We start from the raw sequence: 13,417 nt of genomic DNA on the forward strand, positions 1-13,417 counted from the left end.
TAGGGTTTAGGGGCCCAGGCGTAAACCTCCACAGAGTTCTTCAGAGCCAGAACCAGGAACTTGATCCTCTCGTACTTCACTGAAGAAGAAGAAGAAGAAGAAGAAGAAGAAGAAGAAGAAGAAGAAGAAGAAGAAGAAGAAGAAGAAGAAGAAGAAGAAGAAGAAGAAGAAGTGAATAAAGAGCTCTGAGGGTCTTGAAAGGTGTTATATAAATCCAAGGCCTGGTTATTATTAGGCCCGAGCGCCACAAGCTGCGAGAGGCACATTAGTCCCGTAAGGTCGTAAGGCGAAGCGCTCGCCCACTTCCAAACACTCACTAACTCCTCCTCCTCACGCCCCGTGCAGACTAATGTGGAGTAGGAAAATGGAACATTACTGTTGTAAACGGGCGAAGCCCGTGCAGAAGTGCGCACTAAACAAGCGTTTAACGTAAACTCCGAGAGAAGAGAGGAGGAAACAGGAAGCCGGTTCCCACTGTAGTCATGGGTAATGTGAGGTCCCTTCAAAATAAAATGACGGAAATAGCGAGCCTCATGCGGTCCCAGAGGATTTATAGGGACGGCAGCGTCTTGATTTTCACAGAGACCTGGTTAACAGCAGAAATGCCAGACTCTATTGTAGGTTTGGACAATTTTCATCTGCTGCGGGCGGACAGAACGAGAGAATGTGGGAAGAAAAGAGGTGGAGGTCTGAAGAAAAGAGGTGGAGGTCTGGCGGTGTATGTGAGCACGAGCTGGTGCAAACCTGAACACTACACAGTGAAGCAGCAGCTATGTAACAAGGATATTGAACTATTGGCTATTGGCATGAGGCCATATTATCTGCCCCGGGAGTTCTCACGTGATTTTGATCGCAGTCTATGTGGCCCCGTCTGCCAATGCCGATAATGCTTGTGAAGCACTGCTCTCCTGCACTTGTAGGCTGCAAACACAGCATCCACAGGCTCTCTTCCTCGTCTCTGGTGACTTTAACCACACTTCTCCCTCTTCTGTTCTACCAACATACACCCAGTATGTTACCTGCCCCACCAGAGACAATAGAACATTGAACTTGTTTTTTGCCAACACCAAGGAGGCTTATTCTTCTTCCCCCCTCCCTCCCCTGGGCAGCTCGGACCACAACCTTGTACATCTGAGGCCTGTGTATGAACCCATCGTGCGCAGGCAGCCTGTGGTGTCCCGTGAGGTGAGGAGGTGATCTGCTGAGAGCGAGGAGGCTCTGAGGGACTGCTTCAGCACCACTGTCTGGACTGAGCTCTACGGCCCACATGGGAAGGACATCAACACCATCACAGAGTGCATCACGGACTACATCAACTTCTGTTTTGAGAACACTGTTCCCTCCCGGACGGTGCAGTGTTTTCCAAACAACAAGCCATGGATTAACCGTGAACTGAAGGCTCTGCTGAAGGAGACGAAGAGAGCCTTCAGGTCAGGGAACAAGGAGGAGCTGAGGACTGTGCAGAAGGAGCTGAGGAGGAAGATCAGGCAGGCTGAGGCCGGCTACAAGAGGAGGATGGAGGAGCAGCTGCAGCAGAAGAACATTCAGGGAGTGTGGAGGAGCCTGAAAACCACCTCGGGCTTCAAAATCCCCCCTGCCCAGACAGAGGGGGATCTACAGTGGGTGAATGATTTAAATGTTCATTTCTTGAGATTTGATCGGTCACCCGTCCCTCCCCCTGCACAGCTTCACTTCTCTGCTCCGGACCATCAGCTCCCCACTTCGCCTGGACTCACCCATCCCCCCAGCACACAGTCCCCCTGCCATCCACTGACTGTCACAGCAGCACAGGTGAGGAGTGAGCTGAAGAGGATTAAAGTGAGGAAGGCAGCAGGACCTGACGGCATCAGCCCCAGGCTCCTTAAGTCCTGCAGATGAACTGTGTGGAGTTATGGAGCATGTTTTCAACATGAGCCTGAAGTTGAGGGTGGTACCACAGGTCTGGAAGACCTCCTGTCTGGTACCTGTGCCCAAGACACCGCGCCCCAAAGACCTCAACAGCTTCAGGCCGGTGGCTCTCACGTCCCACCTGATGAAGACACTGGAGCGGCTGGTCCTGGACCACCTCCGCTCCACCGTGAGCTCAGCCATGGACCCGCTGCAGTTTGCACACCGGCCTGGCATCGGAGTGGAGGACGCCGTCATCTCCCTGCTGCACCGCTCTCTCTCTCACCTGGAAAAGCCTGGCAGCTCTGAAAGGATACTGTTCTTCGATCTCTCCAGCACCTTCAACACCATCAGCCGCTGCTCCTGAGGGACAAGCTGGAGACGGCTGGTGTGGAGTATGACCTGGCAGAGTGGATCCTGGACTACCTCACGGACCGACCCCAGTTTGTGAGCGCCCGGGACTGTGTGTCTGACACTCGGACTTGCAGTGTGGGGGCGCCCCAGGGCACTGTCCTCGCGCCCTTTCTCTTCACCCTTTACACTGCAGACTTCAGACATGACACGGACAGCTGTGTCCTGCAGAAGTTCTCTGACGATTCTGCCTAAATTCCTTTTCAGCACTGTAGCTAGGCTAACAAACTGTCACAGTGCAGTAGAGCCCTCAATCCCAGCTACACTTAGCTCTGATGATTTCCTCCTATTTTTTAATAATAAAATAAAAACAATCAGAGATAAATTAGATGAAATTACCCCCGCTATTAGCCCTGAACTAGCCCAAGCTGTAAATCTAACGTCCCATATAAATCCACCTGTAAACCTAGAAAGGTTCACAGCTGTTGATCAAGCAGAGATAACTTCAGCCATTATGTCCTCTAAAAGCTCAACTTGTGTCCTAGACCCCATTCCAAGCAGACTCCTCAAAGACATTCTTCCCCTAATTATAGACTCTATTCTTAATATAATAAATACTTCACTCGAAAGTGGCTATGTTCCACAGTCCTTCAAACATGCAGTCATTAAACCTCTTCTGAAAAAGCCTAATCTAGATCCCGACCTATTGGTAAACTACAGACCTATTTCAAATCTTCCCTTCGTCTCTAAAATCCTTGAAAAAGTTGTAGTAAAACAGCTTTGTCGCCACCTGCAGGACAATAACTTATTTGAAGTTTTCCAGTCAGGGTTCAGAGCCCACCACAGCACTGAAACTGCACTAGTTAAAGTCACAAATGATTTGTTATTAGCCGCTGACGATGGACTGGTCTCAATCCTGGTTCTGTTGGACCTCAGCGCAGCGTTTGACACCATTGACCACAACATTCTACTGCAGAGGTTAGAATGTGATGTAGGTGTTGGAGGAACAGCCCTCAGCTGGTTTAAATCCTATCTATCTGATAGGTTCCAATTTGTTAATGTAAACCAGAGCTCCTCACCAAGCTCTAAAGTAATTTACGGTGTGCCACAGGGTTCGGTACTCGGTCCAATTCTGTTTACTCTTTATATGCTACCATTAGGCAACATTATCAGAAAGCATGACATTAACTTCCACTGCTATGCAGACGACACTCAGCTGTATTTATCAATGAAACCTGATCAGAGCGATCAAGTAGACAGACTTAGTACTTGTGTGAAGGAGATAAAAACCTGGATGACACTAAACTACCTGCTTCTTAACCCTGAAAAAACCGAGGTCATTGTGCTTGGCCCTAAGCATCTACGAGACGCTCTATCTGAGCAGATAGTCACACTGGACAATGTCAGTGTAGCCTCCAGTTCTACTGTAAGAAACCTTGGAGTCTTATTTGACCAGGAGCTCTCATTTAAAGCTCATATAAATCAAGCTTGTAAAACAGCCTATTTCCATTTGCGCAACAAGAGCCAAAATCAGAAGAATCCTGCCTAAAAGTGATGCCGAAAAACTTATCCATGCATTTGTAACGACTAGATTAGACTACTGTAACTCCCTGCTTGCAGCGTGTCCTAAAAGCTCCATAAAAAGCTTTCAACTGGTTCAAAATGCAGCAGCAAGATCACTAACAGGAACAAAAAGAAGAGAGCACATTACGCCAGTGCTGAAGTCTCTTCACTGGCTCCCCGTCGAGTCCAGAATCAAATTCAAAATTCTACTCTTGACCTACAAAGCCATAAATGACATGGCCCCATCCTACCTCAAAGATGCTATAGAACCATATCATCCAAACAGAGCTCTTCGCTCTCAGAATGCCGGCCTTCTGGTGGTGCCAAGAGTCTCTAAAAGTACTGTAGGAGGTAGAGCGTTTAGCTACCAAGCTCCTGTGTTATGGAATCAGCTCCCGACCCATGTTAAATATGCTGACACAGTCTCTTCATTTAAGTCCAGGCTTAAAACGTTCCTCTTCGAAATCGCTTATGGTCAGAGTAGTTAGGAACATAAAGATAAACCCTCAGCTACGCTGCCCTAGGAGTAACTATGCTGGGGGAAGTATGACAGCTTGAGCACTATCCTCTTCTTCTTCTGACTACTTATGCTATCAAACAATATTTATTTTTTGATTCCACTTGCAAACTGTTCACCGCCTTCTTTTCTTTCTCTCACTCCTGAGGACCTGTGGACCCAGATGCCCCTCCCCTGGTGAAGTAGTCCCTGCCCTGTGTGGACGGTCCCTCATCTGCCTGAAGAGTGGCTCCAGTTCGCCTCAGTCGGTCCCTCTTCTGCCTGAAGAGTGGGTCCAGCTCGCCTCCGACGGTCCCTCATCTGCCTGAAGAGTGGGTCCAGCTCGCCTCCGACGGTCCCTCTTCTGCCTGAAGAGTGGGTCCAGCTCGACTCAGACGGTCCCTCTTCTGCCTGAAGAGTGGGTCCAGCTCGACTCAGACGGTCCCTCTTCTGCCTGAAGAGTGGGTCCAGCTCGCCTCAGACGGTCCCTCTTCTGCCTGAAGAGTGGGTCCAGCTCGACTCAGACGGTCCCTCTTCTGCCTGAAGAGTGGGTCCAGCTCGACTCAGACGGTCCCTCTTCTGCCTGAAGAGTGGGTCCAGCTCGACTCAGACGGTCCCTCTTCTGCCTGAAGAGTGGGTCCAGCTCGACTCAGACGGTCCCTCTTCTGCCTGAAGAGTGGGTCCAGCTCGACTCAGACGGTCCCTCTTCTGCCTGAAGAGTGGGTCCAGCTCGACTCAGACGGTCCCTCATCTGCCTGAAGAGTGGGTCCAGCTCCAGTCTCCTCGTGTTCGTCTGTCCGTCTGTGAGAGTCGGATCTCTCCTTCACTGGAACTCCTCCAGGTTTCTACGCTTTTTTCCCAAAGAGGTTTTTTTTGTAGTTTTTCCTGGCCGAGAAGGAGAGTCTAAGGACAGAGGACCCTGGGACATCGTCCCTCGCCACCACAGACATTGTCTGACTTCATCGCCACCACAGACATTGTTGATTCATTTCTCCCTGTGGCCCTCAGAGGCAACTGTTGTTGTGATTTTGGGCCTTACAAAAATAAATTGATTTGATGATTTGATGATCATCGGACTCATCACGGACGACGATGATGCGGAGTACAGAGGACTGGAGCAGGACTTTGTGGACTGGTGTCAGCGGAACCACCTCCTCATCAACGCGGGGAAGATCAAGGAGATGGTGGTGGACTTCCGCAGACGCCACCCCACTGCCCCCTCACCAGTGAACATCCAGGGACGGGACATTGAGAGAGTGGACTCATACAAGTACCTGGTGTTCATCTGAACCACAAACTGGACTGGACTCACAACACAGACGCACTGTACAGGAAGAGCCAGAGTCGGCTCTACCTCCTGAGGAGACTCAGGTCTTTTGGAGTGACAGGGCCACTCCTGAAGACCTTCTACGACTCTGTGGTGGCATCAGCTCCTGTACGGTGTGGCCTGCTGGAGCAGCAGCATCACAGAGAGGGAGAGGAAGAGGCTGGACAGAGTCATCAAGAAGTCCAGCTCCGTCCTGGGCTGTACTCTGGACTCCTGGGTCCTGGCTAGATTCACATCTATGCTGGACCATGAGTGCCACCCTCTGCAGGACACTTTGTCTGCTCTGGAGAGCAGCTTCAGTGAGAGACTGATCCACCCTCGCTGTGTGAAGGAAACATTTCGCAGGTCTTTCCTTCTGCTGCTGTCAGACTTTATAACAAACACTGTTAGTCCTGAACACTCGCAATACTGACCTAACCATGTGCAATTCTGTCATATGTGCAATTACTGTGAAATTCATGTGCAATCTATGTGCCGTCGTGACACATATTCATGTGCAATTACTGTCGTGATCACATGAAATGGTATTTATGTATTTGTCTATGGGAGTTTTTGTTTATAGGAGATCTTCTACTGAAAGTGTTTTTCAGATTTCCTATAAGCGATCTGTTCTTTTCTTCTGTATCTACCTGCGTTGCAACAATGAAATTTCCCCATGTGGGACAGTAAAGGAATATCTTATCGTATCTTATCTTATCTTTATATGGAGATGACGACCGCGAAATATTATTGTGGCAACACCGTCCGCCCAACCAAATGTCGGCCATTTTGGTTCTAAAATGGCTAAACATGACTTCGGAGTTTTTCCAAACGTCGTACTTTTACAAACTCCTCTCAGGGCGTTGGTCCTAAAAAGCTGAAATTTGGTGAAAATGCTACTGAGGAGTGGGACATCAAAAGTTATTCAAATTACATTGACCCTGTCACGGTCTCTGAGCGGCGAAGCCGCAAACTTTAGCTAGAATTTCAGAAATTTCCCAAATTTTTAATTTGCTGCCGTTTGCGCAGATAAAGTCCGAATTGCGTCAAATTAGAATCAGTTGTTAAACTCTTTGCCCTAAACCTACTTGAAGGGAAATACGTTAATTTGGCGCCACAGCGCCCCCTACAGATTTTATATGGAGGTTAAAGTTTTGCAAAATTTTACGAGATTTGACACAAAATTCAATTTTGGCATCTCGATCAAAAAAGTCAATGAGACCCATGTCATAATTGTTATGGCGTTGCCGTAGCGATGACAGAAACCTCCCATGTTATTCCAATGGGGAAATCGCCAGAACATGTTTACACTTTAGACTTTCACAAACTCCTCCCCCTCAGGGCGTTAGCCCTATTAACCTGAAATTTGGTGAGACTCATCTTCAGGACCATCAAAAGTTATCCACATTTTTATTCAAAAATGCGGCAAAGCCGCACATTTTGCCAAGAATTCAAAACAAAATTGCTTTTTGATGGTAAAACAAAGGGGAGAAGATGTGACAGCGTCACAGATTCAGCAGTAGGTGTAATAAAAGGACAATTGGGGCGCGTTAGCGCCCTCTCCTCTTGCGGCGTGGCGAGGGCTGATCATTGCCGCTTGCGGCTATATTTATGATTCTTCTTCTTCACTGTGCATGTTGGAGCTGTGGTTAAGTCATGTTCAAGTCACTTAAACGCCACTTAACACTAGAGCTGGGTTGAAATAATCGATTTTCCGATTTTTAATTGATTCGCATATTAATGACCAATTGTCGATTCGTACGTCCAAAGATTCAATTTTTTTTTTTTTTTTTAAATCAAAATTATTTTCTACATTTCCCTCAGTGAACATCAATCTACCTTCAAGAAAGATAATTCAGGACTCCTGGATTATTATGAAGGAAACGTTCAAATACATTTTTCATTTTTAATAACATTAACCCCCGGATCAAATAAAAATCGGATCGAAATCGGAGCGAATCGGATGGGATTTGAGAAATCGGAAAAAAACGATTTTGAAACGTAAAAATCGGAATCGAATCGATTCTTGAAATTTGAATCGAAACCCAGCTCTACTTAATACTAGTCTGAATATCAAGTCCTTGGTCCACAACAGAACAAAACATCTTTATTCTTCATGTTTAATAGACACTAGAGAAGGACACGTCGCATATTGTGAGTCTGAAACGATGCGTCGCTAACTGTCAATCACGTGTTTCCACACAGTGATTTTAAGGTAATTCTGTGAGGTCTAAATCAATATTTAGTAAGTTCTGCTGTGGTACACATTGGCACACATTGGCACACAATGGCACACATTGGCACACATTGGTACACATTGGCACACATTGGCACACAATGGCACACAATGGCACACAATGGCACACAATGGCACACATTGGCACACAATGGCACACATTGGCACACATTGGCACACAATGGCACACAATGGCACACAATGGCACACAATGGCACACATTGGCACACAATGGCACACAATGGCACACAATGGTACACATTGGCACACATTGGCACACAATGGCACACATTGGCACACATTGGTACACATTGGCACACATTGGCACACAATGGCACACAATGGCACACAATGGCACACAATGGCACACATTGGCACACAATGGCACACATTGGCACACATTGGCACATGTTCATTCCACCTGATAAATGAGCAGTGAGTGTGAAAGAGCAGAGGAGGATCCAACAGGAAGCTGTGCTGTGAGGACATTGTGTTCTGAGCGAGGACACAGGACATGTCTATTGTCCTGTCCACACGTCTTTCACAACCCAGGGGTTCCACACGTGTCTCACGCTGCACAGACTAAAGCAAGAGCCTGTGATTTTACAGGAGCTCGACTATTGACTAAGACTTTTCCAAGTTTGCATTTTGGATTGGAATGTGCAAAATGATGACCTCGTCACTACTATGTATATCATTTGACTCTATTAAAGGTGCACTATGTCATTTTTCTGGCTTGTAAATTTTCTGGCTTTCTGGAGATGTTGTTGATTTGCTGGGGATGTTCCATAGTACAGTATTAAACTAAAGCTGTTTTTAATGCTCAAATATACAGTGACAATATAAAAAATAGTTTCTAGGGGGCCACCCAAGTTAAAGGGTATATTTTTTTGTTTAATCTTACTCATAATATTGCACCAAATTATAAAGAATGTCACAAAATAATTAAATGTAAGATAAGGATGTGGTGGATACTCGAATATTTACTTCGAGCAGCTTTAAGCCAGATATTGTAGCTCTGGAACTTTTGCCAAGTTGCACTAAAAGTAATACATCCTGACCGATCAGGCAGTGGACAGCGAGCTGCAGTGGACAGCGAGTTGCAGTGGACAGCGAGCTGCAGTGGACAGCGAGCTGCAGTGGACAGCGAGCTGCAGTGGACAGCGAGCTGCAGTGGACAGCGAGCTGCAGTGGACAGCGAGCTGCAGTGGACAGTGAGCTGCAGAGGACAGTGAGCTGCAGAGGACAGTGAGCTGCAGTGGACAGTGAGCTGCAGTGGACAGCGAGCTGCAGTGGACAGCGAGCTGCAGTGGACAGCGAGCTGCAGTGGACAGCGAGCTGCAGTGGACAGCGAGCTGCAGTGGACAGTGAGCTGCAGTGGACAGTGAGCTGCGGCGTCACTGAAAGCAACTTAATGACTTTACAAAATGTGTGAAAACTTCACCAGAGACATTTCTGTATCAAGACAAAAATACCTGTCTAGAAGTATAATTACTGCTCATGATTTTCTTTACTATTGCCTCTATCTGAGGGAAACAGCTCTACCACTGTGTCCCCGTCTCCCCATGTCCCCGTCTCCACCTGGGCCTGTCCTCACCGACATTGTAGTGCACGCAGCCCTCCAGGTCGCCCACGGTGGTCCAGCCCTGCTTCTTCTCCACCTCGGGGTCGTTGTGGAGGATCTTGTTCCTCAGCCACGACAGGTAGTACACACGAAGCTTGTTCTTCTTACCTGGAAAACACACGCTGATTAGACGGGCTCGTTAAGAACATTTCCAGGTCATTATCCAAGAGACCTCTGGTAAATTGTAATCATTACGAACGTTGTCTATGAATTTTAGTATGTATTTCAGCAAACTGAATGGTCCTGAGGTAAATACAGTCCTGTGTGAACACTCATGTCTGTGTCTAACCCTGGGCTGATAATAACAAAAGGTCTCTAAAGGTCCAATTTAGGTTCATTTTAGAAATACATCATATATCATATTAATTTGCCACGGATCATTCTCCAATCCAATTATCACTTTTTCTAAAGTTCAAAAGTAAAAAACACAAAACAAAGGTGTTTGAAACGTGACTTGGAAGTGCAGCTGGTGCTTCTGGTGCAACATTTGGCTTGAGTCTCATCAGGAAGTTCCCTGAGCCGTTCCTATGGAGCAATAATGTCGCTGAATACTTGGGCTACGACCATATTTTGATCATGGTATCATTATCTGGACTATACAGACTCTAAAACACATATTTTTTAGACAGGTATTATTTAATCAAAATGTGAAAAAATAATTAAAAATGCCAGATTTTGTTAGTACTTTATTCATAAATATTCTCTATATTGAAGCCTTCACCATATTTCAACCTTTATTTGCTTGATAATGTATTTAAAAGTGCTCAATACACAAAAATAATAATTTTGACTAGTCAACTATTCAAATAATGAGTTGCAGCCCTTCTTAGCATGCAGTAATGCTTAAACCTGTTTGCTTCTTAAAGGAAAACCACGTCACTTTTCTTGTGGAACATAAGGGACCTTCTTTTCTCCAAGGAAATGTTTTTGGCCTGGAATGCTCCAAAGGGTTTAACATGCATTTAATTACAGGTTTTTTAAAGAAATGACCTAACAAGATATTCTTAACTGTAACTCGGTCGCCTTTCCACAGATCTGACCTGTCGCTTAATGATCATTAATGTTATACTGGCAATAACCTCTCAAGCAGGTGACACACCCTCCACGTGAGAAGTGAATGCAGAGCACCTGGATCTAAGGAGTGACCTTTAGTCTCGAGTCTGTCCACAGCTCCATGAGGACACTCTGCACCTGCGTGTCACCACTGATGTTGAGACACCCACTAGAGACGTCACTCGTGTATCAACACTACAACCGTACTGACGTGTCACCATGGCAACATGCGACCACATGTTAAGAAACACTTCTCAATGGTCATAGTTACGTGCATCCACCATGAATCAACAGTTCCAAAATAAAGCTGCACGTGTGGCTCTAAAATGTGCTTTTAAAACATTGCTAAAAATGTTAGCAATGTTTTAAAAGGGAGCCAGTCCGGGATTTAAGAACAGGAGTGATGTGGCCCCTGCACTCTGATGTGGCCCCTGCACTCTGATGTGGCCCCTGCACTCTGCTTGGATGGCCCTTTCAAAATGAGAACCTTTAAGTGATACAAACTTGATTTGAGGATGGCATTAATGTGTTAATCATTTAAAACTGCTGTCAACAACAGCACCAAGGTTCCTAGAGAAGGACTTTTAAAATGAACTAAGTTTAAGTTGAGGATATTTATCAGCATTCATCCCTGAACCTCTGTCAAACAATCAACAAGAGCTTTTACAGAGCTGCTAGTTTGGATAGGCATGTGCACATCATCAGTACATGGAATATGGAATATGGAATATGGATCCCAAAGGAAGCATAAAGGTTGAAAAGAACCGGGCCCAATATACTTATTTGGGCCCCGCACACTTTAAACCTGATACACTTGAGGAGAACTGCCCTGGCTTTACAGAAAAGGTTCTGTCTGGACTGAAGCGTGCAGTGCCTCTGACGCCCACATGTGGCTCTGAGCAGAGCCACAGCATCAATGCTGATGTTAAGTCTAAAGCACTAAAACAGAAGGTTCAGAATCAGATATCAAAAGCAAATCAATACAAACGTATAACTCACATTGGTTTGTACACATAATACTATGTGAAAGTAACACATTACTGTTATATGCCATTTTGCGAAACTGTATTTAAACGTTAAAGTTTGTCTGTATTTGTGTAAAAATATTTTACATTTATACCAGGACAAGGCTGCGTGCCATTCTGAACAGGCCAGTAGTAGCAGCAGCACTACTATAAGATATAAGATATATCTTATCTTATATCTTAATAGTAATAGTAATAGTAATAGTAATAGTAATAGTAGTAGTAGTAGTAGTAGTAGTAGTAGTAGTAGTAGTAGTAATAGTAATAGTAATAGTAATAGTAATAGTAATAGTAATAGTAGTAGTAGTAGTAGTAGTAGTAGTAGTAGTAGTAGTAGTAGTAGTAATAGTAATAGTAATAGTAATAGTAATAGTAATAGTAGTAGTAGTAGTAGTAGTAGTAGTAGTAGTAGTAGTAGTAGTAGTAGTACCTGATATAGTGACCAGCACGTTGAGCCCCTCTAACACGTCCATCTGCTGGAAGCGCCTGCGGCTGATCAGGGGGTAAACTTTGCCCTGTCCACTGCGGTCCAGGAGCATGAGGCCGCTCTCTGTGCCCACCAGCAGGTTCACCCCTGTGGCAGGAGCCGACAGGAGCAGACAGGAGCAGACAGGAGCCGACAGGAGCAGAGGTCACAGAAAGGAACAGTCAAAGAGAGGGACAGTCATACAGTATTATTCTATTTTAAAACAGAGAGACATCATAAAACATTTAACATAGTCAACAATTGGTTCAAAATGTGTTTCAAAAGTATTCATTCATAAAAGCTTCATTCATGAAGCTCTTACACATAAATGTGTCGTTAAGACACAATGTCACAATGTTTTTTCTTCTGGAAGAACTAATACAAATGTCAGAGGCACAGCATTTCTGCTGTTTCAGAATATGATGATGATCTCCTATATTGCAACCAAAAATGTAAATATAATAATATACATATAATACACTGTTTTGAACTAAAATAATAGTGTATTCTATAAGTATGATCAGTAGTGATATAGAGCAAAGGGCCGCAGTCCCAGCCGGTCTGAGCCAGAGCCAGGTCCTGTTCAGGCCTTAGTGGTCTCAGTCATTCGGAGGAAATTAAGAATCCCTGGGTCAAATCTGTGCTTACAACATGGAAGGAGCTATAAAAACTTACAAACTGAACAAATATATTAAAATTATGAAAGGCATGTCCAAGGTTTTGTACCAAATAATACTGACCTGAGATTCAAGGTCTGGATTACAAAAGGTCTAAAGGTTTTTCACCAGATTGAAAGAGATAATCAAATGAAACGTTTTGATTTGTAGAAGGAATCCTTTGGCTTGGAGAAACAAGACTTTTATAAGCATTTACAAATAAGGAGTTATTATAAACAAAGTATAAACCTCTGACTTAAACTGACTTTTCAAGGGGAATAATACCTAAAGTATTTAAATGCATAAAACATCTGCACAGCCAATCTACTAAATATATAGAAATTATATGGGAAAGAGTTAGCTTTGTTTTGATGGAAAAAATTGGGGGGGAATGGGAAAGTATTTGTACTTCACAACAGAGGAACACACAGTCACATGTCTGGAAAGAAGAATGTGTTTTTTCATAACGTCTTGTCAAAGCTCTCACTATTTTACAAGGTGATGCTTATTATTGCAGAAATAATGAGTGAAATGAAGTAGAAAAAGATTCAGTTGTAGTTGTGGCACATCATCGTCCCACTCAATTTCAGAACAATGTGTTCAGGCCTCAAACCCGACTGTACTTCTGGCATTAGGAAAAAGACCATCACAAAAATATGTAGAACACAAATTTTGCCGACGATTAAAGTAAAGGTGAAAACAGTTAGATTCCACCACATTTTATTGAAGCACATTTTTTATCATTCTGAAATGT

General features: G+C 44.8%; 1 protein-coding gene across 8 annotated transcripts in view; it reads right to left on the reverse strand.

The window, feature by feature from the left end:
• The window catches only part of map4k4 (mitogen-activated protein kinase kinase kinase kinase 4), a 158,439-nt gene that overhangs the window by 6,474 nt on the left and 138,548 nt on the right, over positions 1-13,417 (reverse strand). For all 8 annotated transcript variants that reach the window (XM_072444196.1, XM_072444204.1, XM_072444201.1 and 5 more), the window contains 3 exons: positions 11,972-12,115; positions 9,437-9,571; positions 1-79 (listed from right to left, as the gene is read on the reverse strand). The exon at positions 1-79 is cut by the window's left edge and continues 22 nt beyond it. In XM_072444196.1, coding sequence (XP_072300297.1) covers positions 1-79; positions 9,437-9,571; positions 11,972-12,115 — 358 coding nt within the window. The remainder of the gene's footprint in view (positions 80-9,436; positions 9,572-11,971; positions 12,116-13,417) is intronic.

The sequence above is a fragment of the Eucyclogobius newberryi genome, unplaced genomic scaffold, assembly GCF_026437365.1.
Source record: "Eucyclogobius newberryi isolate DKJ021-1_F unplaced genomic scaffold, fEucNew1.0.hap1 SCAF_14, whole genome shotgun sequence".
NCBI lineage: Eukaryota > Metazoa > Chordata > Actinopteri > Gobiiformes > Gobiidae > Eucyclogobius > Eucyclogobius newberryi.